The sequence below is a fragment of the Synchiropus splendidus genome, chromosome 7 (genome assembly GCF_027744825.2).
Source record: "Synchiropus splendidus isolate RoL2022-P1 chromosome 7, RoL_Sspl_1.0, whole genome shotgun sequence".
NCBI classification, from domain to species: domain Eukaryota; kingdom Metazoa; phylum Chordata; class Actinopteri; order Syngnathiformes; family Callionymidae; genus Synchiropus; species Synchiropus splendidus.
The window spans coordinates 18691907-18708570 of NC_071340.1; the positions used below are offsets into that span (position 1 = coordinate 18691907).

General features: G+C 54.8%; 3 protein-coding genes across 6 annotated transcripts; all 3 read right to left on the reverse strand.

Moving 5' to 3' along the window:
* Nucleotides 1–351: 351 nt before the first annotated feature.
* tti2 (TELO2 interacting protein 2) lies at nt 352–3729 on the reverse strand. Of its 3 annotated transcripts, none has more exons than XM_053871281.1 (9): nt 3254–3729; nt 2221–2634; nt 1995–2161; nt 1859–1916; nt 1630–1758; nt 1217–1309; nt 790–1121; nt 557–716; nt 352–497 (listed from the first exon to the last, which is right to left on the reverse strand). In XM_053871281.1, exons 1-9 carry the CDS (start codon nt 3284–3286, stop codon nt 411–413), a joined length of 1473 nt encoding a protein of 490 aa, XP_053727256.1. In that variant the 5' UTR covers nt 3287–3729; the 3' UTR covers nt 352–410. The 3 variants fall into 3 exon arrangements, with proteins under 3 accessions (XP_053727256.1, XP_053727258.1, XP_053727257.1); XM_053871283.1 differs by having other exon boundaries at nt 2712–3729; XM_053871282.1 differs by having other exon boundaries at nt 396–482.
* Nucleotides 3730–6257: 2528 nt separating this feature from the next.
* On the reverse strand, nt 6258–7873 carry ppiaa (peptidylprolyl isomerase Aa (cyclophilin A)). The gene is made up of 4 exons (XM_053871966.1): nt 7713–7873; nt 7012–7131; nt 6768–6940; nt 6258–6551 (listed from the first exon to the last, which is right to left on the reverse strand). The coding sequence occupies exons 1-4, from the start codon at nt 7779–7781 to the stop codon at nt 6419–6421; spliced, it is 495 nt and encodes a 164-aa protein (XP_053727941.1). The 5' UTR covers nt 7782–7873; the 3' UTR covers nt 6258–6418.
* Nucleotides 7874–8166: 293 nt separating this feature from the next.
* On the reverse strand, nt 8167–16489 carry zmiz2 (zinc finger, MIZ-type containing 2). 2 transcript variants are annotated; one of them, XM_053871961.1, is made up of 21 exons: nt 16141–16489; nt 14826–14916; nt 14651–14765; nt 14383–14591; nt 14157–14313; nt 13853–14080; nt 13633–13792; nt 13452–13570; nt 13335–13388; nt 13072–13261; nt 11314–11455; nt 11155–11233; nt 10965–11096; nt 10785–10890; nt 10559–10716; nt 10420–10487; nt 10195–10263; nt 9867–10126; nt 9632–9801; nt 9377–9568; nt 8167–8751 (listed from the first exon to the last, which is right to left on the reverse strand). In XM_053871961.1, the coding sequence occupies exons 2-21, from the start codon at nt 14873–14875 to the stop codon at nt 8644–8646; spliced, it is 2766 nt and encodes a 921-aa protein (XP_053727936.1). In that variant the 5' UTR covers nt 14876–14916; nt 16141–16489; the 3' UTR covers nt 8167–8643. The 2 variants fall into 2 exon arrangements, with proteins under 2 accessions (XP_053727936.1, XP_053727935.1); XM_053871960.1 differs by having other exon boundaries at nt 13335–13391; nt 16141–16487.
* Between the last annotated feature and the right edge of the window lie 175 nt (nt 16490–16664).

Genomic DNA, 16664 nt, shown 5'->3' on the forward strand with positions numbered 1-16664 from the left:
GACGTTTCCTGGTCTCCACAAGGATAGAGATACAAATGTGTGTGTGAGCAAAAACTTAAATGATCCATTTGAAGCAGTTTTGTTTGTTTCAAACTTATAAATTTGTGAATTAAAGAAGAGTGTGAGAGGCCCATGACAAACACACACTTCGCTAAAAGGTTGTGTGACTCGACGGACACGCTGGTACACAAGACTGTTCTGGGTCAGGTTCTGCTGAAAGTCCTGGAGGCTAGCAAGAGCAGCAGAGGAACATGGTGCCTCACACACTGCAGGCAGGGGAGACTCACTTCAGCCCCCCCCCCGGCTCAATGAAGCAGATGGAGACTGACATTCAGCAGACGAGTTTATTTTGTTAAATAAATACACAAACAGTTCCTGAAGCTGACATCAACACAGCTTCTCTCTACCTGTCAATCCCTCTCATCGCTCCACACTGTTGGTAAGCAATCCAGTAGCTTTGAGCTGCAGCAGGTGCTGTCGACCTGCAGGAGGAGACACTGACCCAGATGGGAGGTCAGCGAGGAGGGAGTCGTCAAATGCTCAACTTTGACCTCACCTGGACTCGTCCCTGCGCGCAGACGTCCAGCAGCTTCAGGCAGGCGACCGTTCGAGTCCTCAGTTGCAGTTTGGTGGAGTCAGTCAGTTGCTCGTCCGACGAGACATCAACGAGCAGACGCAGCAGCGAGCGCACAAACACACCGGTGCGTCCCTCCCACCTGCAATCAAACACGCGTCCACCAGAGGGCAGTAAGCGAGAGTCTGTTAGGCGGTGCGAGTGTTGGTGTGTACCGTGGCCATGCCACTCTGATGGTGGTCTCCAGTGCCTCCAGCACCTTCAGCCGTCCAATCTCCTCTGGTGGATCAGGTACCTCCAAGTATGCTAGCAGAACACGCTCCAGCCGCCGCAAGTGTCGACACACAGTCAGGCCCATGCGGACCAGGAGCCCGGGCAGGGCCGCAGCATAGACGCGGCGCAGTGCCACCTTGTGTTCTGCCTCCATGTGGGTCAGAACCAGGCGCAGCACATCGTCATGGCGACACAGTTTCCTGCGTGTACTCGCAAGCGAGGAGGGGGGGCGCTCCAGGATCAGCAGCAGGTCGAGAAGACACTGCAAGACCAACTACACACACACACACACACACAGAGAGTGTGAGCTTTCAGGTGTCACACCTCAATCACAACATTCCAACCAGCAGAAGTGAGAGATTGAGATACCTGGATGACAGCAGCTTCGGAAGTATACAGGTGCCTGAACAAAGCCTGATAAACCACTTCTGCTTGGTTGAACTGACGCAGATCTGCAGCAGGCTGAGGAGACACACACGCACACATCAGCATTTTCTGAGGAACTTTCTTCCTGTATCCCCTCAGTTTCTCACCGTCTGTCTGAGTGTGTGTGGGATTGGTTTTCTATTGTTACTGGCCGGTCCCCACAAGGTTAAGCCTCAATTTGAGATTGAAGACTTCAAAATAACTGGGTCATTATAAGTGGATTTCAGCTTGGTTCAGAGTCCTTGTTCAGGTTAGTCATGTGTTTTGGATGGTTGGGTTTAGGGGGAGAGGCTGGGGAAAGGGTTATGGACATGAGAGGTCCCCACAAGGATAGAGATATAAATGTGTGCACATACCGTATTGAGCACAACGTGATGAAGACAGCGAACTCCCAGCATGCAGTTCTCTGGTCTGTGGTGGTCATTCATGAGGAGGGAGGGGCCGAGGAGGCGAGCCAGGTGAGGGGAGACGAAGGGCCGTGTTAACTGCAGGAAACACATGATATCATGATCAACGGGAAGTGACAAGCACATATTTAAAAAACTCTGTGGCCTCAAGACTCAAAAACAGGACACTTAAACTGACCTGAAGGAGCGTCCAGACGAAGACCAGCTTTGCAGCCTCACAGCACTGCCAGCTCTCTCTGACACACACACACACACAGTCAGTGAGAGGGAAGCCAGGGCGAGCAGGATGTGACCTCACAGTATTGATGTCTCACCTGGTCAGTCGAGGCTGCAGGATATCCAGAACTGCTCCAACAAGTCCTTCATCTTCGGTGTCCCCCATCAACATGTGGGCGGAGTCTCTCCAGTTTCCTGTCTTCAAGAGCGCCCCCAGCAGGAGACGGGCCGCCTCTCTGGAGGAGGAAGAGGTCCAGAGCTGCTCCTGAAGACACACAACTGTAACCAAGGCAACATGGCGAGGATGCTGCTGCCGTTTCTCACCTGAAAGTGTGTGACAGCAAACACACACACGTATGGCGCCAGTGCTCGGAACAGTGATCTGGCGCCGCCCCCCTCATGGCCACACAAAGGTTGCAGGAGCGCTCGCAGGGCGCGACACACGCCTGTAGCGAGCACAGGGACGTGCTGGTAGTCTGAGGTGCTCAAGGGGGCGCCGCCGTCCTCGGAGGGCGGCAGATCAGCACAGCTGATCAGAGCACAGACCAAACCCCTGTATTCCTTCTGAAGTTCCACCCACTGCTCCTGATCGGGGAGCCACTGACAGTCTGCAGACTGAAACAGCAGTTCCACTTGTCCGATGGCAGAGGTGGAGGCCGTGGTGCCCAGCTGTTGGGTCAGCTCCGAGAGCAACGCTTTGATTGGCAGAGACTGGAGGGGGCGGGGCTCCATGACCATCTGAGGGAGAACACAACACTCATGATGTGCTCAGTCATAGGTGTGTGTGTGTGCGTGCGTGGGTGTGTTTATCTTACTTTGTGGGGACCGGTCCAAAACACATTGCGGGGAAATCTGGCTCGACCCCACGAGGTGAAGCCTCAATTTGTGGATGATGACTTCAAAATAACTGGGTCATTATACTTGCTTCAGATAGATATTGAGAGTCCTGGTTAAGATTAGCCATGTGTTTTGGATGGTTAGGTTTAAGGAGAGGCTGGGTAAAGGGTTATGGCCATGAGAAACCTCACAATGTCCCCACAAGGATGGAATACAAACGTGTGCGCGTGTGGGCGACGGCGAGAAAGAGATGAAACGCGTGGTCTTCAGTGTTTGAGCGCAAGAGGCATCGAGCGGCCTCTCGTCACTAACTGCGGATGTGACCCACAAATGCAGTTTAATGTGATGACCAGTGACCAACAGCAACCGCACCGACCTTCCATGAGAGTTGAGGCTCAAGACAGTCGGATCGCAACATACTTTGAAGTCAACCTTTGACCTTCGACTCGTCAGAGATGACCAGTCTGACCACGGAGATGTCAGTGTTACGCCGCGTCATCAAACCGACGGAATACGTTACCTCGGTGATTCCCGCCTCTTGGTCCATGAACATTTAATTTCGGGAGAGATTAAAATCCGAGCGCGCTTTGTCTGAAAACTGAAGTTGCACGCATGCGCACAACTACCTCTTATGGATCTGACGACGGCAACTCAGGTGGTACAAACTTGAAACTGTGGGGCCGGCCGATGTTTAGGTGATGGGGGGCGCTTCTCAGGTAACCGACTGGATTAAGAATCCCGCTCGTGAATGAATCTGAAGGAGCGGCCTCTGTTTCGCGGAGACGTCAGCGAAGCGTGCGCGCTGCTCCTTTATTCTGAAGGAAACCGGAAAGCGTGGCTGAGTTGACTTACACCGGCCGTGGTCAATGGGGATCCCAGTAACTAGGAAAGTGCTTCGGAATAAAGCGCTGTCAACAAAATAAAATAAAATAAAAAACCACAAACTACAAGGGCTGACCACAAATTCAACAGTGTGACGGCCGAGGGGAAGAAGCTCTTCCTGTGACGGGAGGTTCTGGTCTGGATCGACCGTAACCTCCTGCCAGAGGAAAGAGGAACACACGGTCCATTACAAGTTAAGTTACCTAAATGTAACTTCAGTTCTATGAATACGTCCGACTCCCGCTAGAGGGCAGAGCACGTATTCGTAGAACCGCAGAGCCCAACAAAACGGGAGCCATCCACAATCTTCTGACTTCGTGCGTCCGAATGACAAATGAGGCTGAAGTTAATCTGTGGCAGGAAATGAGACAGTCGGGCTGAGGTCCGGCTCCGCCCAGGGTCGCTTCTGATCTTGTCCACGCCCTGTGTTCTTTCTTTGGTCCCAGTTCACGTGCGTGTTCTGGAATTGAAACTGGTGTGCGCGTGTGTAGGGTTGTTTATACTGGCTCGTGGGGACCAATTCTTGACAGAACATTATTCTCGTGGGGACCTTTTGCCGGTCCCCATAGGTCCACACCTCAATTTGAGGATGAAGACTTAAAAATAGCGAGGTGATTATAATTGGGCTTCAGTTTGGTTCAGAGTCCTGGTTAAGGTTAGCTATGTGTTTTGGATTGGTAAGTTAAGGGTGAGAGGCTGGGGAAAGGGTTATGGCGATGAGAAGCCTCACAAGGTCTCCACAGGGATAGCAATACAAACATGACTGTGTTCTTAAACTTCTATCTCTATGAAAACCTGTATACGAGTCTCATTCTGAGGGTTAAAACTACAAAACGCTTTTTTAGTTTGGTTAAGAGTAAAGGTTAAGTTTAGCCATTTGTTTTAGATGGTCAGGTTTAGGGGGAGAGGCTAAAACATATGAATGTGTGTCAATGACAGTTCTCACTAAGATAGGAAAACAAACATGAGTGTGTACTTATACTTCTAGCTTTGTGAGAACCTGCATACAAGTCTCATTCTGAGGGTTAAAACTACAAAATACTTAGTATAGTTTGGTTAAGAGTTTACCCATTTGTTTTAGACGGTTATGTTTAGGGGGAGAGGCTCGGGAGAGGGTGATGCCAATCTATGTCAATGACTGTCCTCACTAAGATAGGAAGACAAAGATGCCTGTGTGTGTGTGGTGGACACCGTTCAGCTCAGTCTGACAGTTCTGAGCTCCTGTGTCCTCACACAGAGCATCCACATAGAGACGTTGAGTCGACATCTGTTCCCATGTTCAGGTGGGTCACTTCCTCAGTGAGGTCAGGAGAGGAACGAGCGCTACCGCCCTCTGGCTCAGCTCACAGGCCTGACAGTAATCTGAGTCAGAACCAGAACCACACGATCCAACGTCCGCTCTTCAGATGCATCTCAGGTCTTCAGGAGTGGACCGGATCGTGGCTTTGATCCATCTTTGATGTCCCACATCACACACAGACACACGTCTGCAGGTGTGCTCTAATCTCTCTGTGGTCTCCTCAAACTTCCTGGACGGAAGTGAAGCCGCCTGCTTCAAAGGGTTCGAGGGGAGGGGCCTGAAGGAGGATCAGGGTCACAGGTATAAGAGGCCCACAGGCAGGCAGTCCAGCAGAACTCAACGGTGGGTCCGGTCCAGTTCAGACGATGACTCGGTGGACAACTCTGTTGTGTGCCACTCTGGTCTGCGCTCAGGCGCTGGACTCCAACAAGATTAACTGGTACAGAGAGCCCAGCTCCAACCACACGGTGAGACCCTCAACGTCCGCAGTGCTTTCACTCAGAGGCGGTCACATCTGAATCAGTGTACCGCTCATGTGATCATCAGGTCCGCTCCAGCGACAGTCTCCCAGAACAAGTGCAGACGTCTCAGAATGCAGCCCGGAGACATTCATGTTCTGACTGCAACATTCCAGTGGTGAGAACCCTCTCTGGCCACTTTGACCTCAACACCTGAGGTGTGAACCATGTCCTATCTTCTCAACTGTGTCCGACAGCGGTCCAGCTGTTCTCGCCGCACGCCACAGGAGGACTCAGCCGACATCCGGACCGGAGGTGAGTGCACCACAGACCATCTCTCAGGACACTGGGACCACTCTGACAGCCTTGCCTGTGACCCGCAGCTCCAGAGATGTCCAGCTGCATCCGAACCAGCGACTGTGCAGACGGCCTGTGCTGTGTGCGCTACCTGACAGGGCGGCGGTGCCAGCGGATCCCGGGCAAGGGTGAGGCGTGTCTGTTGCGGGGCTCTGCCAAAATCAGGAGGAAGATCGGCCGCTGCAATTGTGGCACAGGCCTCACCTGCCTGGCCTCAGGCCGCACAGTGCCAGGCAGGGTCAAAGGTCAGGGGGTGTGCACCCCACACAAAACCAGGAATTCCAGAAAACGAAAGAGGACCACAGAGGAAGGCTGCTGAAGTTGACACTTGGACCTGGGCCAGCCCAGCGCCCCCTCTTTTGGACGCGTGGACTCAAACATCTCACTGCAAAAAGGAGCACCAATTTCACAGGTCAAAGTTCTTGTCAGTCAAGTATTAAACATGATCAACCCTGAGCTGTGTCGCCCCTCCCGTTGGCCTATGGGAAACATTTAGAACCTATGCAAACTCGCCACTGAAAGTCATCTGAAGGCAACTTTATGTTTATTCATCTCTTGACTCAACGAAACGTTTGGGCAGTTAATGCAACAGAAACTGAAGTCAGATGCAGAAACAGAATACAAAAGGGGCGGAGCTCCAACATCAGGAATGTAGACTGGAGTAAGGGGAGGGGAGGCGTGTCACTCATCACAGCTGACCACAGTCGGCGATCTCAATTCGCTTTGAGGTCTTCCCACTGGAAGTACCGTAACTCTCCACCTTCTTGATGACGTCCATGCCCTCCACCACGCTGCCGAACACCACGTGCTTCCCGTCCAGCCTGCAGACAGTTGGTGTCAGTGGGTGTGTTGCACTCCTTTGAGGACCGTTATGAGTGAACACATGTTAAGGGTTTAAATGTGAAAATAACTGGGTTACTATAAGTGAGTTTCAGCGTGCTGGTTAAGGCTAGTTTGTGTTTTTAATTGTAAGGTTTAGGGGGAGCAGCTGGGGAGATGAGGTCCCCATGAGAATAGAGACAAGCACGTGTACGCACCACGTGGTCTTGACAGTGCAGATGAAGAACTGCGAGCCGTTGGTGTTGGGGCCAGCGTTGGCCATGGACAGGATTCCAGGCCCGGTGTGCTTCAGGGTGAAGTTCTCATCCTCGAACTTGTTGCCGTAGATGGACTTGCCCCCAGTTCCGTTGTGGTTGGTGAAGTCGCCACCCTGCAGCAAGCAGCGGCGGCGGTCAGATCCCAGGCCTGGTACGGATCCCGGGAGCCCAGATGGGAACTTACCTGGCACATGAAGTCCGGGATGACTCGGTGGAAGGTGGAGCCCTTGTAGCCGAAGCCCTTCTCTCCAGTGCAGAGGGCCCGGAAGTTCTCGGCTGTCTTCGGCACCACGTCATTGCGGAGCTGCGCACAAACACGTCACTATGATTTTAGAAAGAAATGCCTCGCAGCGACAGTCTGAGGTCACGTGCACACAGTCCCCGCCACACCCACGGCGGCCTCGGCAGCAATAACGGACCCGCCATTAGCAGCACGTACAGAGGTCCCGTCCCGTCAGGTTGGGCCTCTGAGCGCGAGCTTCACGAGAAGGGTGGCGCGCGCTACCTCTTTCCGCGGAACCTTCTGGAACCGGACCAACCCCTTTTTTTTTTTTTTTTTTTTATCCACGCGCGCTCACGAGGCTGCACACAATGAACAGCGCCGCGGGAACGCGCGCTTATGGGCCCGCCATGTCACCGCACGTGCGGAGGCAGCCACCTCGAAGTATTTGGATGTCCCGCACACACTTGAAGCTCTCGGTTCTGCTGACGTTGAAGTTTGAAGGGCGGGGAACCGGTACGGGCCGAGATCAGACTCCTCGCGCCCACGCGCCGCCAGGCCGGCTAACCGTGCTAACAGCATTAGCAGCTACAAAGAGCCGTTTTCATTCATGCTAGCACTAAAGTTAGCAGCAGCTGCTAACATGAGGCCCGCGCGCGGCTCACCTCGATCACGACGCGTCCAACCGGAGCTCCGCCTGCGGAGATGTCGAAGAAGACACGGGGTCTGGCCATTGCAGCGGAAGAGGATTGGTGCGGTACGGAGCGACAGAGAGCGGTGGCTCACAAAGAACCGAGGAAGAGGTGCAGGCTGGGAAATTACTTATATAGGACGCGGTAGGCGCAGTGACGTCACGGACAGCCAACAGCAGCGCGCCAGGAGCGTCTCTGACGCTGGACCCGTCCAATCGGCGTCCACCTGGGCGTGGCGGGACGGGGATCACTCGCGCGCTCACATGAAAGGTTGTCGCAGCGCGCAGACCCGCAGTGCGCTCCGCGAACATAGGAAGTGGATGCGCGTGCCCGCGGACAGGCGTGGTCAGAAAAGTCACGTCCGGTTTGCACCTCAAAGCTTAACAGCGTTATTGACACACAAGTTGAAGTCAGGGCGAAGAGGAAGTAAAACAGCAGGACTTTATTAAAGCCTTCATCACATGACGACCAAACATCCACAGAGACACGTCCAGAGTTCATCAACGTCACAGGGGCCCCGCTGCACCGGGAATCGGACCCACACAAGCCGGCTGCACTTTGAGTCGGCCGGCGGTCACATGACTCCTCGCTCAGGTCTCGTACATGTGTCCAGTGTTCATGAGACCAACATCATACACAACAACCAGCCATCACCATGGTGTGTGTGTGTGTGTGTGTGGAGGGGGGTTGAGGGGTGTCTCCGGGGGGCGCAGGAGTCTCCGGGCAGTAAAGCTTGCCCACAAACTAACTCGGGGCACAAACTTTCTGCTTTCACTAACAAATGACAACAACGATGACGACAAAAACAAACTTGTCTGAATCGAACGAGCGAGAGCAGTGTGGAGGCAGAGTCTGGTCACATGACTGACGGCACGTCAGAGGGGACAGCCTCCCGGTGCGCCGCTCAGTTGTTCTCAAAGAGAGACAGCAGATCGTCGTTGTTGTTGCTGGGCAGATCCGGGGGTCCGAGGTACGACAGCAGCTCGTCTGGGTTGGTGAGCTCGGGAAGCAGCTGTGGTGTGACCCATGAGAGAGGGAGAGAGAGGACAGGTGAGAGTGAGGACAGGTGAGAGAGGATGAGTGAGGGAGAGGACCAGTGAGAGTGAGGACGAGTGAGAGAGGACAAGTGAGGGAGAGAGAGGACAAGTGAGAGGAAGGACAGTTCGAGCGAGAGAGTGAGGGGGAGAGAAAGAGGACAAGTGAGAGTGAGGACGAGTTAGAGGAAGGACGGTCGGGAGAGAGAGGACCAGTGAGAGTAAGGATGAGTGAGAGGAAGGACGGTTGAGAGAAGACGAGTGAGGGAGAGAGAGAGAGAGAGAGAGGACCAGTCAGAGTGAGGACAAGTGAGAGGAAGGACAGGTGAGAGAAAGGATGGGTGAGAGAGGATGAGTGAGGGACAGAGGTGAGAGAGAGGACAAATGTGCGTGAGGACGAGTGAGAGGAAGGACGGGTGAGAGTGAAGACAAGTGAGAGAAAGGACGGGTGAGAAAAGGACGGGCGAGAGAGGAAGAGTGCGAGAGAGAGGACCAGTCAGAGTGAGGACGAGTGAGAGGAAGGACGGGTGAGAGAAGGCAAGATAGATAGAGGACGAGTGAGGAGAGGTTGTAACCACAATATGAAGGAAGATGTCCACTTACGTCCAGAGAAGGTTCTGGAACATCAGTGGTCCCCCCGAGCCCAAAGGAGGAGCCTTCACCATGGAGACGCGAGTTCTGATTGCTACGCTGCATCAGCTGGCTGCCTCCCACTCCCAGCTGGGGGTTGCCATGGGAGCCCTGCTGCTGGGGCACAGAGGCACCATGGGAGTTGGTGTCCAGACGGGCCGGCATCTGTGGGACGAGACAGTCAGATCCTGGACCACGAGGGACGCAGCTTAAGAGAGGTGGAAGTACCTGAGTGCCCAGTGGGTGAGGGGGGGGTTTGTCGGGGGAGAGGAGGGCACTGGACAGCTCCGACTGGTAAGAAAGAGGTGGGGGACCAGGGGAGGAGAAATCCCCCCCGGGGGTCCCCGGTCCAGGTCCGAAGTCTGAGAAGCCAGCGGTTTGAGTGGGGAATGACGAAGCTGTGGAGACAGAGTCACATGAGCCCACTGTCACATGACCAGACGCGGGCAATCACCCGACTGACCTCCGGGGAAGTCCGCTGCGGTGCCGCCCCCTGAAGACAGAGCGGGAAACAGCATGGGGGTGGAGCCCGAGGCGGAGGGTGCGGGTCCCAGAGAGGCAATCATTTCCATGACATTGGGCAAAACCATGTGACTGGGGCTCAGGGTCCGGCAGCGCTTAAGGACCGGCCCATCCGACTCCTCCTTGATGTGGATGTCAGGCTTCACCGGCACTGGCTTCCATCGGCAGACGGGGTCGATGGTTATCTCCTCGTACTCGGAGCTGACAGGAACAGGAAGACGATCGTGTCACACAGAAGCTCCACACTCCACTGCGCCCCGAGGACTTACTTTTGAACATAGATGAGGATCCCGAGCATGTACTGGTCCACTTCCAGGCCCTCCAGCAGAGCTGTTTTACTGCCACACACACACACACACAAAGGTGAGGCTGGAGCATGCATGCATCTGATGTATGTGTGTGTGTGTGTGTGTGTGTGTGTGTGTGTGTGTGTGTGTGTGTGTGTGTGTGTGTGTGTGTGTGTGTGTGTGTGTGTGTGTGTGTGTGTGTCTTACTTGCACACGGGACACCTCCACGTTCCTCGCTCACAGTTGAGCTGCAGGTAAGACTCCAGATCAAAACACTGTAAAGAGCGCAGACTCGGTGAGCTGACAGCCGGCGACTCTGGTGGGACAGTGAGGCAGCGGGCCGCACCTGAATGTGCCTGCAGTCGTGGCCTCGCGCCGGCAGCTGGATGCGCCGGAATGTGATGGGACACTTCAAGGAGACCCTGATGGCCGTCTGCTCCACGCCGTCCTCCCCATTCATGCCGGGCGTCCCGGGCACAGTGCCGCTGCTGAAGTTCCTCTTGACTGGGGAGAGACGGGTGACAGGTGAGAAGCAGAGCCAACAGAGGGGGCTGGCTGCGACGGATACCCACTCTTGTTGACGCAGTGCTCGGCCGGCAGCAGTCGCTTCTTCATCAGGCCCTGCAGCACCGAGCGCACGGACGGGCGATGCACCAGCTGCAGGACAAACAGGTGCGACTGTGGAGAGAGCAGAGGTCAGGTGGCGGTGGCAGCGCCGGCACGAGGACACGCCATTGAGTCAGGACTCTTACGCAGCAGCAGGCAGTGACGGTGATCTGGATGGTGTTCCGGCCTGGCTGGCACACCTGCTTCAGGTACAGCGGCTTGTGGGACGTCTTATTGTCGCCACGCTCGATGTTGAGTGGCGTAGCGTTCACGCTCACCTGCGGACCAGCAACATGTCAGACTCTGTTGGAGTGAGGGCCGCTGCTTGAGTCCCACCTGGACCGAGGCAGGCCAGTTTGTGTTCATCTGCCGGTCCTCGTGGTGGTAACACTTGAACTGGAGCTCCAGGTCGGGCCTGCACACAGACACACATCAACCAATACAGCGCCTGTGTTCTCAGGTGTGCGCCGGCAGTACTGTGTGTGCGAGTGTCACCTCATCACCAGCGTCTTGTAGACCGACTCCCTCAGCTGGAACACGTGGTTGCTGACCGCCAGGTTGTGCTCTAACCTGAAGGGCTCGAGGACAACGCCGTCACGCACCGGGAAGGTCAGCCTGAGGTCATCACTGGGGTTACCTGTCGACAAGAAGCCATGGTGTGATTGCGCCTCTTGAGCATGACCTTTTCCTTCATTTATTCACAACATTAGCTTCTCCTTTGGGATGGAGTTGGACTTTTGAGGGGAGAATAAGAACATGGATCACAAGAGTGAGCAGGCACACTGCGTTTCGCTAGTTTCCTACTTCCTCTGGAAGGCTCAGAGAGCCCGCTACTCAGCCTGAGCCCCCGCCTCTCAAAACCATGTAAGCATGGTGCACGCACCTCTGTCTAAGTCAGCAAAACAGCTCGACCCTCTGTTTACATGGAGAGGGCAACACAAGCATTATCCACTGTTTAGTGTACAACAGTGATCGCAGTCACAACAGCAGTGATAGCTGCTTGTTGGAGAGGTTCCAAACACCAATGATTTGGAAGTGAGTAAGTGCAGAGTAACAATCACTCATGCTCAAAATGAGGTGAATACCAAGCGCTCCTTGCATCAGTCAACATGCTGGACCGAAACTCCGGAGAGACTGCAGAAAGAGCGCTGAAGGATAGAAGTCTTAGTTGTGGAATCACAGCCGAACCACCTGATGATGACTATTGGTGATCCGCTTATGCCTACAGTGCAGACACCGTCTTGGTTTTTATATCCGCCTGTGTCAGCTGAACTACAGAACTTGAAGGAAGAGTTGAGCACAAGATCCAACTAGTCATGAAATAGGTAGCTGCATCCCCCCAAATGTATCTGCACGTTTAGTTTACAGTTCAGTATCAGCCTCAGACCAATAGTGGTGACTCACACTGGAAGCAGTTTTCTGTGTGGAAGCGGCATCAGATCTCTCCATCACTCAAGACGTACAACGTCGCAATGTTGATGACGCATTTAAAGACAGCCAAGTCTGACCAAAAGGTCAGTTGGCCAGGGCGGTGTAGCACCAAAGGTGTCTGGGAAGTTGCAATCTGATTTTTTTAAAAGTTTTTATAGGGTAGATGAAATTCCCAACTTTGTAGCAGAAATCTGTGCTCCTTCCTGGTCTAACAACAAACACATCCGGGATCTGACGGGCAAGCACCACTTCATCCTCCATGATGTCCCGGTGAAGAGACGCTCTCAGCACACGTCATCTCAACTGCAACTTGAACACTGCAGCTGCATGCCACAAAAAAACTCAAGAACTCAATCCTATCTCAGGCAGCATGGTTTGACGGAGACAGCGTCCCACGTCTGGTGTGAGTCGAAGACGCATTCACATTCTCATTTTCATGTGGCACAAGCGCAGCACAAAAACATGTTTTCAAGCTCAGACGTCCCAGTGAGTCCAAGGTGGGGCCACCAGGTAGCAGGCCGCAAATGGGCCGCGTGCCGGGTTTGTAGAGGCTCCTGCTTTAGAGGCTCTTTTTTTCCTTTCACCACATTCACATTCGTTCTTTAGCCCCGGCCCCTGCTCAAGCTCTTCTTGAGAGACAGCAGGAGGCTCATGCTTGTCGTGAGCCATCATCCTGGCAAACCAGGTAAGTTCCAGGAGTTCAATCCTACTAATATCTATCAGTGTGGTCCAGAATGTTCTTCCTTTAGTTTTCCTCTGTGGAGGTGCCATAAATAACATGGAGGTTCTGACACCATTACCAGGTCAGTGCAGCAGACGTACCCGTGGAGGCGGGTGGAGCCAGCCCTGCCATGCTGGGTTTGATGTCAGGCAAGAAGGACGAGGGCGGCGGCTTGATGTCGCTGCTTCCGGGCGACATATAGGGCGGCGCCATGGAGCTGCCCGGCGTAATAGGTGGAGTTGGGTTCCCTGGTACCGGAGAGCTGGGGTAACCCGGCAGGCCTCGACCCGGCTGAGGGAGACCAAGGGAGGGGGGTCACTGCACAGCCAGTTCCCAACACACTCTCACACGGACACACACTTACTCCTGACTGCTGGCTGAAGGAGCTGTAGCCCCCGGCGGCCAGGCCTCCCTGCTCCTGCTGCACACACATCAGGGTCAGAAAAAGGTTGTAGGTTCAAGTCCGTCGAGGGAGACTCACCTTGTAATATTGGGAGTTGGGAGGTCCAGATGGGGGGTACTGTGGAAGAGGCATCTTATGACCTTGGTAGGAGGGCGAGGATGCTGAGCGCTGGGCAGCAGGGCCAGGACCCCCAGGACCTGCAGGGGAACAAGTTACTGTCAAGAGCCCATCCAAAGACAAGAGTCAGTGGACGGCTTACCTGGGTGATACTGCATGTTGGCTCCGGTGTACGGCCCTGGTCCGGCGTGACCTCCTCCAACAGAACCTGGCATAGACCCAGTGGCACCACTCGGACCCGACATCATGTTCACGCCGGAGCCAACTGGAACGCCGTACTGTTGAGACATCCCAGGGAAAGACTGACACAAGGAGTGTGATTTCACGTCCTGTCCCAATGAGCCTGTCATCCTGGGACTCACCTCAGCGTTGTAAGGCCGCTTCAGACCCTGTGGGGGTCTGAGTCCTCCCTGCTGGGATCCGGGGCCATAGTTCAGATGCTGGGGCACCCTCTGAGGTCCCCCCCCAGGACCATACATTGGGTTCATGGAGGGAGGACCACGTACAGGGCCGGTGCCCATACTTCCAGCTGCCATGACAGGACCTCCACGGGAGCCCATGAACTGGTTACTGTAGGCTGGACCCCCCATCTGGGCAGAGAGGTAGAAGATCTTCTGATGACCTGGTCTTCATACTGTGAGTGATGACAGCGGCTCCCCCCCTCACCTGTCCATAGTTCATTTCCTGGTTCTGTTTCTCTTGGATGGCGGCAACTGTCGCCGTGGCTGTCGCAGTTGCCGTGGCAGCGGCAGCAGCAACAGCAGCCGCGGCTGCCTGGGTGAAGTCAGCAGAACCTCTGGAGCCACTCGGATTGGGTGGGTAACTGCAGAGACAGGTCACATGGTCAGAAGTCAGAGGTCAGAGGGTGATAGTACATCACATGGTCACACACCTGCCAGAGTAGCCCCCGGGGCCTGCGGCATAGCCTCCGCCGCTCCGGCCATAAAGGCCCTGGTTCAGGTAGCCCTTGTTGGGCTCTGCGTATCCCGGCTGACCCATGTAACCTCCAGGAGCTCCAGCCATCCCAGGACCCCCAGGCCCTGGCATCATGGGGCCCCCTCCTGGGTTTGATCCAGGGCCCATCACACCACCACCTAGACCCTGATACACACACACACACACATAAGTGGATAGCTCCAGACATTGCTACCATGCCATACCTGACTGGCGGAGGGGTTGGTGACTCCCCAAACGGTGGTGACGACAGACAGTGATCCCGTGGGCTGGTTGGTGGGCTGCTGCCAGCTGGACGGGTCGTACGGGTATGAAGCCTCGCTGACAGGACACACACAGGTTAGTAAGGTGGCATGAGCGTGAGAGGGGGGGTGTGTGTACCTGTGAGGATTGTTGGTCAGGCCCGCTTTCATCTGGTTGAGTGGGTTCATGGTGGGTGGGGCTCGTGAGGTCCAATCAGACGGTTCCTCTCCTGTATGGACACAAGCCCTTGTCAACTTGTCACCTGTTTCCTCAAGTCCAACAAGTAAGTGGAGCGACCCGCATTAGCTGATTTTACCAACACAAACCAACTGTGATGTGGCTGCCCTATACTGAAGACAGGCGCATTTGACCCCCCAAATGTCTTAGAGCACATGCTGAACTCGCAACAAGGGCATGTCTGAGTCTCTCACCCCAAACCCCTCAGAATCGCAGTCACGATTGTTTTGGTAAGAAGAAGGGAAGAGTGAGTTAGCTCAACGTCGCACTTGCTCCATGCATGTCAGCCGACACTAAATATTGCAGGTGATTCTGGACCACTATTCCTCCTACTGATATCAAAGGTGAAAGGAAGTTGAGCTAGCAACTAATGCTTGCGAGAGACAGCACAAAGAAGTTGGTTGCCTGGTTGGCAGCCGCCACAGCTGCTGTGCTTCTCTATCTTAAGGGCAGTTATGACCCTCTGGCTCTACACCTGGACCTTGTCTGGGTCAGCGGGCCGCAATTTGAAACTTCCATCACACCCGGGACCAGACACTGGTGCTTCACTTAGGGAACTGCGACCCAAGCGCCCAACTAGTTGGACTGGTGTCAAATCCAGAACAACCTGATGGTTGGACCTCTTGCGCTTCTTCATCAACACTTCCGGTTAACACTCATTACTTTCTTCTGAGGACCAGACATCCACGCGGCAGCACGACTCGGACCCCGCTCGTTCAAGCAGTTCGGGTTCGAATCGATGACCTCGTCATCGCGAGACACTCCGTCTGACGGTGTCGCAGAGCAGTCCGTGAACGCATCAGACCTGAACAGGTAACAGTCTGGAGCGTCCGTTCACGGCCCTCGTAACACACAGTCGGTTCTGATCCAAACCCTTAAGCCGCCTCGAGGCTTGTACGCTTGTTTCGCCACCGTAGACACTCGATGTCAACAAAAATGTTGTACGGCTTCATGCTAATGCTATACCCACCAGCTAGCGCCAGCTACCGAGCAGAACCGTACAACGGTGATATCGCATATTCATTTCGCGCGACTAACCCGGACCGCCACATGCGTGACGAACTTATCCGACTGTGAATCACGACAGCGAACATGTTTGTGGCTCCACAGCTGGACAACGTCTGTTAGCTTAGCAGCTTGTGACAATGGAATGCTAGCAGTTAGCAACTGCGGCTAGCGCAGCAACATGGAGGACCGAGGATCCTCAACAACTCACCTCTGTGGTTTCCTCTGGTCCGAGTCGTGTTCCGGGACGCTGTGACCAGAAGCGTTCTATCAGGATCGGGAGTCTCCGTTCAGGCGTAGATCCCCGAAACTGGGTCCGGTTCTGATCCAGCACAGAGGCCGAGCTCCGCCCGGAGTCCCAGACGTAGTCCCGGGTTAACCGGCCTCAACAGACGACACCATCCCCCGCAGCTCCGGGGACCGAGAGGAGGGGACAGCGACGCAGCGAGGACCGAGACGGACGAGCGTCGCTCCGGCTAGGACGGGAGATGCGGCGAGAGCCCGGGTGGGAGGGGTGAGGCAGGAGGGAATGGGTGAGGCGTGTGCGACGGCGTGACGTCACCCGTGACGCACACAGCACCCCTCTCAGTTTCAGACCCAGACGGTGTCTCACAGGACGCGGTGGTCTTCACGCCACCAGCTGATCTCGCCGGGTCAGTGGTTCTGGTGCCGGCCCACTCAGTGGAAATGTGGCAGGGGTCAGACACATTTTTTGAAGAAAATGAAGCTCGTGAG

What these genes read in the sequence shown, in the direction of transcription:
- tti2 (XM_053871281.1), bottom strand. Translation starts at nt 3,286, where the DNA reads ATGTTCATGGACCAAGAGGCGGGAATCACCGAG. An exon ending in AAGAGGCGGGAATCACCGAG is followed by an intron (nt 2,635 to 3,253) that starts GTAACGTATTCC and finishes GTTCTCCCTCAG; the next exon opens with ATGGTCATGGAGCCCCGCCC. An exon ending in CTGCAGCCTCGACTGACCAG is followed by an intron (nt 1,917 to 1,994) that starts GTGAGACATCAA and finishes TGTGTGTGTCAG; the next exon opens with AGAGAGCTGGCAGTGCTGTG.
- ppiaa (XM_053871966.1), bottom strand. Translation starts at nt 7,781, where the DNA reads ATGGCCAGACCCCGTGTCTTCTTCGACATCTCCGCAGGCGGAGCTCCG. An exon ending in TTGGACGCGTCGTGATCGAG is followed by an intron (nt 7,132 to 7,712) that starts GTGAGCCGCGCG and finishes GTTTGTGCGCAG; the next exon opens with CTCCGCAATGACGTGGTGCC. An exon ending in TCCCGGACTTCATGTGCCAG is followed by an intron (nt 6,941 to 7,011) that starts GTAAGTTCCCAT and finishes TGCTTGCTGCAG; the next exon opens with GGTGGCGACTTCACCAACCA.
- zmiz2 (XM_053871960.1), bottom strand. Translation starts at nt 14,875, where the DNA reads ATGAACCCACTCAACCAGATGAAAGCGGGCCTGACCAACAATCCTCAC. An exon ending in CCAACTCCCAATATTACAAG is followed by an intron (nt 13,392 to 13,451) that starts GTGAGTCTCCCT and finishes ATGTGTGTGCAG; the next exon opens with CAGGAGCAGGGAGGCCTGGC. An exon ending in CGAGCACTGCGTCAACAAGA is followed by an intron (nt 10,717 to 10,784) that starts GTGGGTATCCGT and finishes GTCTCTCCCCAG; the next exon opens with TCAAGAGGAACTTCAGCAGC.